This window comes from Melospiza melodia, chromosome 3, assembly GCF_035770615.1.
Source record: "Melospiza melodia melodia isolate bMelMel2 chromosome 3, bMelMel2.pri, whole genome shotgun sequence".
NCBI lineage: Eukaryota > Metazoa > Chordata > Aves > Passeriformes > Passerellidae > Melospiza > Melospiza melodia.
In genome coordinates, this window is record NC_086196.1 from 100,218,809 (window position 1) to 100,235,540 (window position 16,732).

Below are 16,732 nucleotides of genomic sequence, written 5' to 3' on the forward strand. Positions count from 1 at the left end.
CCTTTTAATACAGCTAATATGACAAAAAGGAGAGCATGGATAATCTTACCTGACTCAGGTGGGACCCCTGAGCTGTACCTTATTCAACGGGTCTCCAAGCACATCATCCTGATGGACATCCATAGGAAGGTTTCCACACTTTAGTGTTTTGAGCTTTAACAGGATTTTCTCAAATCCTACTCATCAATCCTATTACTGAATAAAAGGATTTTTTACACAAGAATGTGTGGCTGCACTTTTAAAGACAAGAAACATGGGAGTATAATTGCTTGACAACTGTGACCACCAGCAGAGAGAAGGGAGGGTTTTCCTCCTCATCACTACCAAATGGTAAAGCGGTTCCTTTTGCAATGTGGAGGCTTTGTCATTCCTGCCCCAAAGTATTACATCAGTCTGTGTATCACACCAAAAGGGAGGTGCTGAGCCCTTGGCTCTAACATTCATGCCCCTGAGCTGTACTCTCAGACAAACCAGTATCTGTCTCCTTTTGACCATAAATAACCCATATTCTGCAGGGCCCCGAACAAGAGCCTGTTTTACCACTCTGCCAGCGACATGGTCAGCAGTCGGCCCTGGAGTGCCTGGGCGGACACAGATTCCACCACAAAACATGGATGGACATCTTCTGGCATGGATTTGCTTAATCTCCACCTAGTCTGGGGAGCATGGGCATGCCTTTCATCTCCTGCCCCTTCTACAATGCTACTCTCAGACTTCAAAAATATGAGGAGGAGAAGGAAGCTGATGAAGCCCTGCACTTTTGACACCATATCAGAAGTACCACAAGGCCCTTTTTATGTTAGAAATTAGGTGACACCATCTTTTCATGACTCATCCTGACGCCAAGATTGTGTTTTCATGCTCTGGGTAGTTTCAAATGAAACCACCATTAAGCATTATTCTGTTGAATTAGAATTCAAGAAAATCTTGGAACCATTCTGCCTGCCATGCTGAAATACCAAGTTGTCAATGACAAATAGCAATGGCAAATCCACCACAATATTCCAAAGAGGAGACATGAAGGAGCAGGATTCTGTCCACTGCAAATGCACAGAAAGTAATGATCACTGAATACCAAGAGCAGAATAAAGATGCTGCAGTGATGATAATCACTTTGTTAACAGAGAACAGCAATGGCAAAGGAAAGTGCTGATAATTGAGCTTAAATTTGAGACTGTAGTTGGAATGAATAACACTTAATTTTTAAATTAATGCAGCATCCGATTTTTTCTACTTAGACCACCAAAGAAATTGGCAGGTTTTTGGAAGGATCTATCTCCTACTGAGACACTTCAATTAAAAAGCTAGTTCATTTCCAAAAACATTCCACAGGTCCAAGCACCCACTAAAAGAGAAGAGAAACCAAGTGTGTCTCTGAGTAAAATCCAAAGCCAACAAAGACTGAAAATCCAAAGGAGTGACAAGCCCAAATGAGATATAGGACATATTAAGTTCCTTTTGGATATTTTTAAATTCAAAGGCTTTTGAATATGAGGTCTTTATAAACCTGTATAAACCTTGAAGAAGAGGCCAAATGCAGACTTCAGATATGGATCAGATGTAGTAAAATAAGGAATTTAAAATAGGACCACTAGAATTCTATCTGAAGCATCTAAGAAACATTTAATAGTTTTGTACCGAAGATATAAGCTCTACATTAAAAAGCTTACTTGCTATTAGGCCACGACAGCATTTTTCACAGATTATTTGTTGTCTTAGTTTGAAAGACAGGTGTCGGCTAAGGAAGATAGGAACCTCCCTTGGAATGGAAGATATGGCCCCCTTCCCTCCAAATTATTATAATTTTGAAATCAAGGGGCGTTCAGGCAGAGATATGAGAAAATGAAAACAAGTTCTCTACCAGGATGTATAACAAGGCAAAAAAACCAGTGGCTGTGACAGCAGAACCACAAACCCTGTCCTGGCCTCTTCTGGGCTGCGGGCACTTTCCCCTTTGGTGCAGTTCCACTCACAGCCGACAGGGGCGCTGGTGGCTCCCGGCCGGGCAGGGCGGGTGCGATGATTCCCCTGCGCCTGCAGGGGGCGCTGTGACACGAGTTTCGGTCGTGTCTCTGCACACAGTGATGAGGATGGCCGCAGCCGGTAGGAGCGGGTGGAGAAAAGGCTTCCTTTATGAACTCACAAGGGGAGCCAATCCTGGTGCCCCTTTGGGATAGCAAAAGGAGCTGTAGCAGGAACCTTGGAGTAGCAAGCTGAGAAGGCAGGGATGAGCAAAGTCCCAGAGTGGTAGGTGAAATGTATCAGAGAGGTCCTGGCAGGGGAGGAGGTGAGTGGTTACAGTGCAGCAAAGAGACCTCAGAGAAGTGGCAGAGAAACAGTGGGGTCTGGGCAGTGGCTGGCCCCAAACAGGGCCAGCAGAGACTCCCTTGGAGGGTGAAAGGGCTTGGAGATCCCAGAGGCACCCAAGGAGATGGTGACAGGTCCTTTGTTTAGTGAGGTCAGGTGTTAATAAGGTCCCAGTGCATCGGCCACTCTTATGAGCAGAGCCCCGCTCATGATAGAAGGCAGCAGAGGACAGAACCCCACAGCGGTGGTGAATTCTTCCTACAGCAACTGCAGCCTCCTTCCCCTCTGAATGCTGAGAGACCAAGAAGGAATGCCTCCTAGCACCTGCCCCAGCCCCCTTTTCCCCACCCAAATTCTTTGGTATCTCTGCCCCTCCAAGAGAACCCCTCAGACAGGAGAAGTGCAGCCAGTGTCCTCTTCCTCTGAGGTTGGCAACTGCTTTTATCTCTCTTAAGTTCCCTTAAGTTATTATTGTCTCCTAGCAATACATATGGGGGAAAATTCCCTGAGAGAAAGAAGCAAGAGGAAGAATCCCAAACCCCAACATTTGTGTATATGTAGCACAGCCCAGGAACAGGAGTACAGATTAGACAATAATCCTGAGATTAACATTTGCCTTGCAGAGGCGCCTGCTCAAGAGAAGGGATTGTGCTAACAGACATTTGTTCTAAGACAGGACGATTAAAAAAAAAAAATAAATAAACACACAAAACCTAAAAAATACATTCAAAACCCTCAAAGGAATAGTTAATAATTAAACAAAAAGTTGAATGTTTAAAGACTGAAATATTTTTCTTGTGGTCACTCATGTCATATACTGTGGCATCAAGACTCATGCTGATTGCCCCTGTGTCACCTTGCACATGAAGTGAGCCCTGAGCAGACTACCTAAATCTTGTGTCATTCGTCTGTGAGAGCCACCTGAATGGCCTTGTCCACAGAAACCTCTGCTGCTCTGAAAGGAGAAGACTTTTTGGATGAAAGTGCCACTTCTGCTGTTCCTACAGTGCTGACAACCATCTTGGTAGTGTGTCATTGTGGCTGTTGACAGCCTGCTGTATGGTTCCTTCACATGCTTTATGCCTTTTCCCAAGCCACAAAGTGATATACACTCAGTAAGGAGGCAGAAGTGATAAAAGGAAACTAACATGGTGACATAATCCAGTAGAAAAGTCCAGATTCTTCTCTACTCACTCCTTTCCAGCATTTCCACATCCCAAGTTACCATTGGAACAGCTGAGTAGGGTAGGATTCCTTCGGTGTGCCAAGTATTTTTGCCAAACTGTATCCAAAAGTCACTTTCCTCTTGTGCCACAAGGCACATTTCCATATATTAAAAAAAAATACATATACCTGACATTGTCCAGGCAAATGTAGGGTTCATTAACATCAGTTGCAGACTCTCAGATTGAGTAAAGCCCCTGGGCCAACTGGTGGGAATACTGAGCAAAAATACACATGCTTGTTTTCCCAGAAAATCACAAGTCTGATGCTTCGTCCCACTTCACTGCCTGATTTAAATTAGTAACCTTTGGAAAACCCCAGCTATGCTTTATGCAAAGCTTAGGTAAGATTAATTACTTCACTCAGAGTCCAATTTATTTAGCAATTAGGAAAAATTAGACAGTAACTGAGTTTGCTGTTTTGAAATGAAGGGCCTGAGTCCTCAGGTCTGCTTCCAGGCTAAATGCTGGGTTTAGTACTTCATGATTTCAAAGTCTCCAAACAAGTACACTGCAATTGTTTTTGCATCATTCAGCCTCCAAATAACCTCCCTATTCAACCTGTGAGCATACTAATGATCAAAACAAATAAACAGGAATGTGAATCTTTGTCGTGATTTGATGCTGGCCAAATTCCAGACACCCACGAAAATCACTCACTCAGCCTCCCCTGCCTCAGCTAAGCAGAGGAAAGAGAAAAGTTTAATGAAGGCTTCATGAATTGAGATAAGGACTGGGAGAAAACACTCCAAGGGCAAAACAGGATCAGATGAGAGATACATAGTGAATTTATTACTTACAAAATCACAGGAAGATAATGAGAAGCAAAATAAGCCCTTAAAACCATATTTTCTTTCCCCAACCCCTCACTCCTTCCCACTGACAATGCAGGGAGAAAGGGCAGTTTGTCAGTTTGGTCAGTTTGTCACCCAAGATTTTCTTCCCCTGCTCCAAGAAAGGAGTCCTTTCCCTGTGAGACTGTGAGTCCCTCCCACAGGAGACACATCTCCACAAACCTCTCTGATATGGGCCCAATCTCACAAGCAGCAGCCCTCCCAAAACCGCTCCAACATGGTTCTCCTCCCACGGGGTGCAGTACTCCAAGGACAGGCTGCTCCAACCAGGGAGCAGGGCACTCGCCCTCCACTGGGTCTCCCACTGGATCACAGCCTCCTTCAACCACCCACCTCTTTTGGCATGGGCACCTCCCTCATGGACTGTGAGTGGATTTTTGCATCCCCCATGGATCCCCATGGCCTGTGGGTGGATCTCTGCATCCTCCAGGGATCCCTGTGGGCTGCAGGGGCACAGCTGCCTCACCATGGCCTTCATCATGTTTTACCATGGTGTCACCACCACAGCCTGCAGAGGAATCTTAGCTCTGGCACCTGGAGCAGCACCTCCTCCCCCTCCTTTTCCACTGACCTTGGTGTCTCCATGTTGTTTCCTTCACATATTCTCAGAGGAAGCTCCTCCTCTTCTCTGGCTAGGAAAATACCAAAAAAACCCCGATGTCTCCCATTGCTTTGATTTTCTTAAATCTGTTATCACAGAGCCGTTACAATCATCTCTATTTGGACCAGCCTTGGACAGCAGCATGTTCATCTTCAGAGCCATTAGGGATTGGCTCTGCTGGACATGGTGGAAGCTTCCAGCAGCTTCTCACAGAAGCCACCTCTGTGGCCCCCCCTGCTACCAAAACCTAGACCATAGAAAACCAACACAGTATTTTCCATTATAGTTTTCAGTAGCAACTTTTCTTTCTCAGCCTGAATGTATCACACTGGTAACACTGGTCCCAGGAAATGCCTTGTGATGCTGTGTTGATTTTGTGACACCATTGGGGAATCATCAATTAATGTTATTAAGGAGAAACCTTGTCCTCTGCAGAAATCGTACACCCAAATCATATGCATACACTTGCTGCATTTACCCCATGGCTTTAGACCCCTTAGACTACCATACTAGCCCTTGTTGCAGTGGGGCAGGGTGCTGGGACAGTCATTGAGGCTCTAGACCCACCCTGAACTTCCACTCTGCCCAAGAACAGTTCCAGCCCCACTGGTTTTGTTCTCTATTCAGTGACTCCCAGTCAACAGCTACAAAGCACTGCCTTGCACAGCACATATAAATCACATTGGTTCACAATGCTAGTGGTGTTCTCTGAGAAACAACTTGACACATATAGCACAATTCCTTGGAGCACAGGAGATGAACTAGTGCTGTACAGAAGCTCTCACTGAGCACGCAGTGCACATCTGGAGTTATCAAGGTTCTGATGCCAACTTGCTTTGAGTCAATTGGGAGAGACAGTTCTGCAGCAGATGAGGTTTTGGCCTAAAGGAATATAAATATCTGGATATTATATTTCTTGATTAGCTCACTAGATAACTTCATGTGAAACAGCTGAATGAAGTCTTAGAGAGATCACGAACATTCTGAATGCAAAGCTCCCTTTAGCATATCAGTTTTTCTTCAGGGGCATTTAAGGTTTATGTGGCCCATTTTAGGGATCATGGTAATGTGGCTCCGATGTACACAGTTTCCTTTGCCTCTTTCTTCATACTTACTATATTTACATTTTTTTTTGTGACAGAATTTAACAGGTGGACTGGATCTGATTTCCTCGTTGTTCATCTGGTTGCACCCTTTCAGGACATTAAAAATCCCTTAGTGTATTTTCAAATTTTAAACTGGTTGTTCAAAACAAAACCAAGCAAAGTATTTGTTGTGAAATTCTTAATGCTCTCTGCTATCTGCAGACATTGGGGACTTTCCAATCTTCTTCAAGTTTTCTGATAGGAATGCCACAGTAGTGGCTCTTTTACCCCAGACATGTTCTATATTCACAGGTTTCTTTCCTTACCTTCTTTTTCCAGAGCTAAGTGTCCACTAGCTCACAAGAGCCTTGTGAATGTGCATCGGGACACACAGTCTAAGTTTTCTGCAAACCTCCTACACCCTTCATGACCTTTGACAGCCTCTGATGGTCTCATCTGCTGGGGACTGTGTAATGTGTCCCCAAGGTGTCTATGCAGCTAAGTGAAAATGTCAGCTAAGTGAACAAGTTTGGAGGCGAAGAAGACAGGTGATGTGCCACACATTTCCTTTCCTTCTGGAGAACTGGAAAGCAAAAGAACTGCTCCGTCAAGTGTGAGTGCTTTAGAGCAGTGAGGAAGACAGCGTTAGCAAAGAACACCAAGTCTTTAAGGATTCACTGCCACTTTTCTGCTCTTTCCTTCCCTGAGAGGGCAAGGAAAGCTGTCATGGGTCCTCTGATTTATGGCTATTCAGTGTGTCTCTCCTGCTGGAGCTACTGCAGCTGCACTCCAAAACACAATAGCCAGAGAGTGACACAAAGAGAACGGCTCCCAGGAAAGCACATCACCCTCCATCCTCCCCCTGCTTTCCAGGGGGAGGTTTGTATTTTGTTTCTGTGGGACATCATGTGCAGGCTGCTGCTGCCTAGCACAGGCAAAACCCAAAGAACAAGGGCAGACAGGGGTTTATATGTCCCATGCTCAGGCTTGCTAACAAAGACACTCTGCCTATTCCATTCCTGCATTCAGGGGGTTTAAGGCAGAGGAACCCCAAAAGGGCAGTGGTCTATTGTCTTCAGATCGTGCTGCCTCTTTAAAATCAGAAATGCACGAACAGCTTCAAGGTGCCTCCCACTGAGCAAAGGCTTTGGATGCAGGCACAGAGGCAAGAGGAGCCATCCTCCCCTGAGCACAGGGATTACCTAATGGGAGAGAAAGCAGCACTCAGCGGAGTCCTTGCGCTACTTCCAGTGATCCTTTCTCTCTTCCAGTAACAGCAACACATGCAGAGGAGAAACCTGGCAGCTCTCTCATCAGAGAAGAAACCTGGCTCTCTCTCAGGGTGCCTGAGACCTCCAAGATGATGAGCACAACTGCAGGTACCCTTTGCTGATAGTGTTATGTCAGTTTGTAGATGTTCATGTTGTCTGTATTTATTTTATAGATCTTTTGGTATTTAGCAGTGGAACCTGACACAGATACTGCCCCTTGCTTTGGCCAACTCTTTTGCATCCAAGAGTTTATTTAGCACTTCTCTTAAATGAATGTTTACCTTTCCAGGCAGCTGTGGAGGTGTCTCCTGAAGCAGTCCCTTGTCAGAACTGTTTCATTTCAGGCTTTGGCTTTTTGTTATTCTGTTCTGCAATGCTCAGTTTAAAAAACAGTGTTGTGACCAAAGCTGTAAAACAGAGTTTCTGACAGATATTTGTTAAGTGTCGGTACATCAGGGTCTGAGGGTAGTTCCAGGGAAAGAAGGGAGCAACAGCTCCACTATGCAGATTACCCTTTGTAGCTGTGACTGCTATTGTTCCGTAGCATTTGACACCCCGAGGACTTACTGCTTCAGGGCAGAAGAAGCAGTAATGCTCCCTGATCCTCTGCTCGGAAGAGGTGAGACTGTCCTGACAGCTAGGAGTCTGGTGTGAAGATTCCTAGATGGACCATGAGAAGATACAAGAATATGCCCTCTCAGCATTTTGATGCAGAGAGGCAAAAATAAGGAGTAGATTAAATGGGGTTTTCCCCTCTGTGTGGGAATTTTATTTTTTTTTTAATACTTGGTAAAACTGGCAGTACAAAGAGGGGAGCCTGTTCCTCCCCAGCATCAAAAATGCAAGGTACTCTGTCTTACTTACAGAAGATTTTATCTTTCACCTTTCACTCTCTGTGGAAACACTTTCCCTGTGAATGGCAGATTTGCCTTCACAGCTAAGCTCTACAAGTTCATGGGACAAAATTGTTGTCTTTGCAAATTGGCAGAGTTCTGTCAAACCTGTTTGACAGAAGTGATAATGGATTATGCTGGCGGAAAATTTTTGTCCTGTACTCAATTAATGGTTGCCAAAAGGGAAGTGCTGGATTTAGTATTTTCTTGGGCCTTTGCAACTCTTACTTCAACTCTTACTCTACTTAAGAAATGTATTTAGAAGCAAGAACATCAGTTCTCTTCTCACTGTCCTCTACCACATCCCTGTGAAACAACCAGAATAAAGCATAAACTTTGTCCGAAAGGCACATCAAATGCTTTACAGCACACTGAGTTGTCACTTTAGTGTCTTTTACCTTGCAAGATGATGACAGCACCATGGGCTTGCGGGCTGGTAGAATTTTAAACTTGATTTTACATTCCTCCAAGACTGTCATTTCACTGCCTGGTGAAAATTTCATTGTTGGTAAATAAAACTGTAACTGCTGTAACAAACAGTGCATGAAGCAACTAGAAGGATTTATTTTGTGAGAACAGAAGCATCCCTTCACAGGGTATTTCTTCCTTCTGTGCACATGCAGCAAAAGATCTGTGGGGCAATGAGGTGGCTATTGTTTTGCTTCAAGATGAGTACTTTTGCTATCATTTCCTTTCAGGAAACATTCTCATCTTTTTGTTTCCACAGAAGGAGATAAGTGAGGCTGTTGTCCTATAATCTTGTGGGGACAAAGACAAGGTTACTCACTGCTCAAAAGGAAGCTTTGGGTGAGGTCTCTCACCTGCCACTCTTGTGCCCTGCCACACTGGGCTAACAACACTGAGGGCCAGCCAAGCTGCACATGCCAAAAGAAGACAGAGATGGCCACGGAGCAAACTGAACGCAACCTAAATGCTACCGCCCACCTCAATTTTGCTTCAATCTACAACATCCATAATGGGGATTTCACCTCTTTGAGAAACTTCTCTTTCCCTTTCAATTTCACCTACAGTGATTATGACCTGCCACTGGACAGTGAAGATGACATGACCAAAACCCACACCTTCTTCACAGCCAAGATAGTTATCGCGGTTGCTCTGGTTGGCATCATGCTGGTTTCTGGCATTGGCAACTTCATCTTCATTGCTGCTCTCGCCCGCTACAAGAAGCTGCGAAACCTCACCAACCTGCTGATTGCCAACCTGGCCATCTCAGACTTCATCGTGGCTATTGTGTGCTGCCCCTTTGAGATGGACTACTATGTGGTGCAGCAGCTGTCCTGGGAGCACGGCCATGTCCTCTGCGCCTCAGTCAACTACCTACGAACTGTCTCCCTCTACGTTTCGACCAATGCTCTCCTGGCTATAGCTGTTGACAGGTAAGTGGGATGCTATGATGGCACAAAGATGTAGCCACAGCTTCCAAAGTTCTAAACCATGTCCTCAAGTATCACATCCACATTTTTTGTGAACTATTCCGTGGGTAGAATATTTTGATGCCTGACCACTCTTTCAGTGAATAATTTTTTTCTAATTGTGTTGCAGTCCTGAGACACTGCCTGCCTTTTACTCCAGGAATTTTAGCAATTTAATTTAATTGTATCCTTTCTCAAGACTCTTCTCTGAGCCTCGTGCACCACGGACTCTGACAGACCAAGACCCTGAGCATAAGTCTGGTGCTGACCTAAGTCTGACATGACTGACTCACAGAAAGCCAGAGGCTGGCTCAGTAAACTCTTTACAGAAAGGCCATCATCACAAGACCTCTTTCATGTTCAAACACAATACACATCTCTGTAGACCCTATGCACATACATATATGATTCCCACTCTTCCTTCCTCTTCTTTCCCCCAATTTCTCTCATGTGCCATTTCAAACTTTAGTGTAGTGTTGCAGTTTTCAGTCCCTGATGCAAAAGTCAGCTCAGGAATAGTTAGCCCTGCTGAGGGCTGTACAGATACAGCTTGTGTATGGCTGATTCAGCTGTACCTGATATGAATGGAAGTCTGTGAAGAGACTCTGGAGAAGTTCAGAGGTGTTTTCCTTGGTGTGGGCAAGGGGATGATCAGCTCCTACAAACAAATCCTTAACAAGCATCTAACAGAATAGGCTTTCAACAACAGCTGAGGACTCAGGGTAAAGCTTCTAAACACTATCATGTATGCATTACCATTTTCTATCAGTTTTTCAGCTTCTACAAGGTTTCCTTTGAAAGCTCTGCCAGTGCATCCCAGGCTGATGAAGTAACGGGTCATGGCGCCCTTATGTCTGCTAAGAAATCAGATTTATAGCATATCTTCCCACACATCTTTAAAAACAAGCCCGATTAACAAGATTAATCACTGAAGCTTATTGTAAGAACACCATGTTTTGGTTTTATGGCTTTTCTTTTTTTTTTTTTCTTTTTTTTTTTTTTGCAAGCTATTGGTTTGGTAAACAGAGAGAAACCCCATTGTTTAACAATCACCTATTCCATGTTATGTCATGTGGATTGTTGACTTCTGTCTCTAAAAAGAACAGGCTCCTAACAAAAGTCTTCCCATGTTTAGATTGTTTAAAAGGAATCAGCTGTGTAAAGTGAGTAAGCCTGTCCCACTGTGGACTTTCTTTAGGGAGGGCTCTCTTTCTTCTTCGTCCATGTCTATTCACGTGAAAAAACAGAATTTCACATTTTTAAGGCCACACCTACACTGGAAAAAATGCAACATTTGAAGAGGAAGAGTGTGTGGTAGGGGTCTAATATCCACACTGCAAATATTTAGCTTGGTCCCCTGGACCAAACATCCATAGGCATTTGGTGCGTTTTATGTAGGAGCACAACTTCCAGGATAGTTTCATCTGAATTCAGTTTGTGAACTGCAAAACCACTGCACAGTAACAGCCGTGGTAAGTAATGACAATCAGGAAATCCACCACAAAAGCTTCCTCCAGAATCTATTGGACAGATTGATCCCATCCAGCCAAATGTTCTGCTGAGCAGATATGCACATTTATGAACACATACACATACATTATGCCACAACTTACTTCCCCAGGACCTGATATAAAAATGTTAACCTTCTGCTCCACAATGAGGCTGACTCATTTTGCTGTCCCCTGACATTTACCCTGCACTATTAAGAGCCATGAACAATTTATCTGCTTCCAATAACTGGGTGATGAAAAGTGCTGCTGACTTTCCATTTTACTTCAGAATAACTATATCTTATGGATGCTATTCTATATATTGAATGTATACAGATGTAACAGACTCCAAAGGAATGAGAAATTCCACTTTTTGAAACAATGCTTTGGGTTAAATACAGTTGTACTGGGATCTCTGATAAAAATCTCCTCCTAGCAGAAATACTACAACCTTGCAGCTTTACAGCAGTGCAAATATCTAACTCAAGTTTTCTGCTTTGCCATATTACTTAATACTGCATATTTAAGATGATTAAGCAATGGTCATCTCCAGAATACACACAAAAGGGGTTTGCATGGGCAGAAAATAGATACACATCTATTAAAATCATGTTCACCTGCAACCATACATTAGCATCACCTTCAGGTCTTTGCACCCCACAGAATAACCACAGAAATAAGAAAAACACTGTAATGTATATTTCACCTCTTTGTAAAAAGAGCTTTTTAAGTAGCTGTCTGCCTAGGGAAAATATTTTCCTGATTCTACATGTCTGTGTTTTCTTCCTTGGACCTGACTAGATGTTTAATATTGCATTTTTCTAACTCTTACTCCTGTTTAAAAGGAAAAGTTGTGATACAAAATTGTAACTCAGCTCCAGGCTGCTACTTCACAACATGTTCTTACAGATGATTATGTCCTTACAGATGAGTATGTTCAGGCTGTCCCCTCAGGAATGACAGCAATTTCCTCCTGCCCAATTCTGTTTGCTTGTATTTTGAAGTATGTTCTGACCAGTGTTTTCAGACTTCATTTTGAATATATTTTTCTGTTCTAGGTATTTGGCCATTGTTCACCCACTGAAACCACGCATGAATTATCAAACAGCAACTGTCCTCATTGCCTTGGTCTGGGTCATCTCCATACTTCTAGCTATTCCATCTGCATACTATGCTACTGAAACTGTGTTGTTTATAGTTAAAAACCAGAAGAAATTTTTCTGTGGCCAAATTTGGCCAGCTGACCAGCAGATGTACTATAAATCATACTTTCTCTTCATCTTTGGCATTGAATTTGTAGCACCTGTGATTACAATGACCTTGTGTTACGCCAGGATCTCTCAGGAGCTTTGGTTTAAAACTGTCCCAGGATTTCAGACAAAACAAATCAGAAAGAGGCTTCAGTGCAGAAGGAAAACTGTTATGGTACTAATGTGCATTCTGACTGCCTATGTTCTCTGCTGGGCACCTTTCTATGGTTTCACAATTGTCCGAGACTTCTTCCCCACCCTTTTGGTGAAAGAGAAGCATTATCTTACTGCCTTTTACATAGTCAGGTGCATCGCCATGAGTAACAGCATGATAAACACCATGTGTTTCGTAACTGTGAAAAACAACACTATGAAGTACTTCAAGAAGATCATGCTACTCAGATGGAGATCAACGTATAAGGGAAGCAAATCTAGCATAGATTTGGACCTGAGAACAAGTGCAATCACAGAGGAAGTAGACTGCATAAAATTACAATAAATTTTCTGAGGTTCTAATCTCAGCTTTTTTGGAGAGGGGCCAAAGAGGAAATAATACCTTGTCAGAAGCTTCTTCCTTGTCTGTGGGAATACCCTCTCACTGGTGAGAGCCCTCAAAAAAGCAGCCTACTTTGCATTCCCACCAGAATTCTTCTCACTGGACTGCTGGATAATCCTTACGCTTGAAAAGATGCTGTGCTTCAGTTCATACATCTGTCAATTTGGGATGTAGACACTAATTTTATAGTTGTTTAATAAGAACAAAGAAATCTATGTATACATTAGAGTGTACTACAATGGTGGAAAAGTTGAGTGCTGACCCTAGCAGTGATGCCTCTCTGTTTCTTAAGAGAAACCTCTTAACACCTTTGAGCTTATGACTTGTACCTTTAAGCTATTTGGTGTCCTTTTCTTTCTGCTCAGAAGAGAAAGGATGCCAAGAAAGCCCATTTTGCTTCCAGTCACTTTTTAACCTCTCCGTTTACCTTTCCTGATGAATCTTCTTGAAGTCTATAGACCACCAGCTTTCTATTGTCATTGGACAATATGCACAGCATGGTCTTATGAAAGGCACATGCTCTGAAAGCTAAAATCTGCTTCACAGTCAAGTGAAAACCTCAGGTTTCTTCCTGTCACACCTTGTTTAAGAATGCTTTATCAATATTCCACTCTTTAGTTTTATGGAGAGTTTTAACTCTGTTATGCATTTGGAAATGCCACAGATATATATGAAAAGGATCTACTCCCTCACCTCCAGGCACCCTGTGGCCAGCTTCTGCTACCTTGAGATGCTGAGCTCCTCACAGAATTAATCACAAAATTGTAGAACTTGAGAATAACATCTCCACATTGCCTAGCCCATCCCTCTGCCCACGTTAGCCAGGATTGTGTCCAGCTAGGCTTTGACTGACTCCAGGGAATGCTGACAGTCTCCGTGGATCACCAGTGTCAGTGTTCAACAGCTCTCACTCAGTGAAAAAGTGTTTCCTTATGTTCAGATGGAGTTTCATGTGTTTTACCTTGCTTGTCAGTGGGATCCATATAAACCTACAGCATGGTAGTGGGGAAAATCCAACCAGACATCTTACTAAGTCTGTGTGCACCTTCTCGATAAAGGATAAGCAACACCAAAATATCAAGGAGATCCTGAGATGATCCATCCATCTTTCTGGGAGCAAGACAAGCTTAGGCTTCAGTGAGCCAGCTTCTGGTTGAGTTGTGAAGCTTATTATCTGCTCAGATATGACGCAACTCCAGATGAATTCTGCTTTTCCTTCTGCAGTGCTTCTTTTACTGTTCTGATTTAGTGAAACTCCAGTTTGGATGTTTCTTAAATGATAATTGTGACAAAGCACGTGACAATAATACATACTCATTTCAACTACACATAAGATATAATGGACTTCTGTGTATGGTAATAAAATCTTTTCTGTTGTGATGACAAATGTGTATGTGGTTGTGCCTACTTTTGGAGTAAGTGGTTTTGGTAAATAACTTGTCTATTTGTGAATTTAAAGTGAGCAGCAAATCCTGCAAATAAAACATGACCTCAGTATAAGCATTCTGAATTATTTTTTGTCTTCTCTTAGCCATCACTTTCTTACCCAACTGAGTAATGTGAATGATCCCATAGCTGCTGAAGAAAAATTGACCAATTAAATTTAAGGGCAAAAGGATGTTCAAATCCATTAAAATGCTCAAAGCCTCTCATCATTAGCTGCTCTTAAATATATGTTGAAGAGTATTTAATCGTTTGCTGTTAGGCAAAACAATGACTGAAATCATCCTTCAAAATGTCAGTTTTGAACAGGGGTAAGTACCAAATTCATTTGTTTTCCAGCCTGCCACAGAAATTTAAAGGACCGGAGAGCAGAAGTATTTCACTATCAAAAGGCTTAATCTTGTGATCTCACCTGAAATCTCATGGTTTCTTCTGAAACCTGTCCTAGTTGTAAGGGATTAGCTAGCATTATTGCCTGTTATTAGAATGGGTGATACTCCTTCCACCTGTTTTCCCTACATGGTTTTGGTGCAACAAATTCAACTGACAATTTCCACACTAGGGAAATCTATCTTAGGCTGAGTTAATTAAAAAACAAACAATTTCCGCCAAGAAGTATAGTACTGAACAAAATCTGGGGCAAAGAATTGCTTTAAGACACTGGAAATCACCCTGAGAGCTCCAAGAGAGCTCTTGTGGTCTGGCCTAACCACCGTTCTCATTCCTGTGAATTAGGGTACTAAAGCAGCATCCTCCACAGCCCCGGCTGAGGGTTAAGGTTTTGGGACTGCTATATTTTTGACATTTTGAGGTCCTCCAAGCAGCAAAGCAGTGTTGCTGCCTGAACGTCTGGATAGAGCAGAAGTCATGCTTTGCCCTCAACTGCATTTGTTGTGAGCTGCATCCACAGAGAGAGGGGGACTCCCACCGAGGAAGGGTGACAGTTCTGTTCCCTGGTCCAAAAATGAAGCAGTCACATTACCCTTAGCCTGTGTTGGCACCAACTCCAAACAGCCCAAAACAGGGCACTTTCAGAGACAGTATTTGATCCCAAACTGAGATCCAGCAAGCAGAGGCCCAGGGCTTTGCAGGGGGACCAAAAGTCACTTAAAAACTATTGTGAAAACTCCTGAACTCTGAAGGCAGTGGGAACAGGCTGTAACCTAAGTGGCACCCTCAGGCAGGGGAGAGCAGGCAGGAAAGGGTCTGAGAGAGAGGACCAGACCTCACATTCCCTAGGGCTTATGTGAGCTGTGCAGGGAAGAAAAGAACAAAACGCCTTTTTTGTACCCTCACAACTTACTAAAGGACAACATTTAGAGAGGGAATTGAATATGGACTGCACCTACTTGGAGCTCTGCTTGTAAACAGAGAAAGACAAGCACAAGCTGGGAAGAAGGCAGCATCTGTCTCAGAGGAGAAAGATGCGGCCTTTACAGCACAACTCCTGCCTACTGGAAGCTGCCTACTGGAAGCTGCCTGCTGGAAGCTGTAGGGGAACAGCTGCAATAAGGGCTTTATCATGCAAGAATTGTGGCATGTGTCATGGATGAGGAGTGGGTGGGACCTGAGATCCTTTGGCAGTATTTAGATCACCATGCAGTGAAATCAACCAGATACTAGCATGTCTCGGTTCTGCTAGCTCCAATTTTTGCTGCCAAATGCAAAACTGGTGCTACCACACCAGATCACTGCTCAGCTGTCCTCCTGCAGCACAGCTCCAAAAATCATAGCCTCACTTCCTTCTATAGCAGCTTCTCCAGAGGTAACTTGAAAGTAAAATCCAGTCTCTGCTCTTTCATGCTGAAAAACAGAAAGCCAGGTGCACCTGGAAGCTAAAACAGTGACCTGAAATGGCTAAGAGAGCATTAGGAGAAGAAAAAGCAATTACTATCAGTAACAGGAACCGAGAAAACAAAGGCTGTGTCATTAAAGCAATTGTCCCTCTACAAAAGGGGGAGGACCTGCAAGATCACAGGCCAGCATACATCAAAGTAGTCAGCACAGAAAATTTCCCTAGAGACTGACTGACTCATTCAGGAGCTAAGACTTTGCTGTGATCCTTCTTCTCTGAGCCCTTCACGTGGCAACAGCACCATCCAGCTGCTGCCTCTGCAGCACAGTGTCACCACAAACTGCATCAGCTCACATCAAACACCGTGGGAATGGCGTCAAGCAGGTATTCCCAGGATTCCTATGACTCCAACAAGTACCAACAGATGCTTCAGCTTTCGAGAGCTGGGTACCCAGGCACTTATCCAATGCTTGTAGTGTCTGCATTCTCCCTCTCCCTGTGTTGGCAGGGCTGTGACAGACGCTGGGTGCT

General features: G+C 43.6%; 1 protein-coding gene across 1 annotated transcript; it reads left to right on the forward strand.

Moving 5' to 3' along the window:
* The first annotated feature begins 7,197 nt into the window (after positions 1 to 7,197).
* On the forward strand, positions 7,198 to 12,906 carry PROKR1 (prokineticin receptor 1). Its single transcript, XM_063152274.1, has 3 exons — positions 7,198 to 7,449; positions 8,962 to 9,631; positions 12,216 to 12,906. Exons 2-3 carry the CDS (start codon positions 9,135 to 9,137, stop codon positions 12,904 to 12,906), a joined length of 1,188 nt encoding a protein of 395 aa, XP_063008344.1. The 5' UTR covers positions 7,198 to 7,449; positions 8,962 to 9,134.
* Positions 12,907 to 16,732: the final 3,826 nt, after the last annotated feature.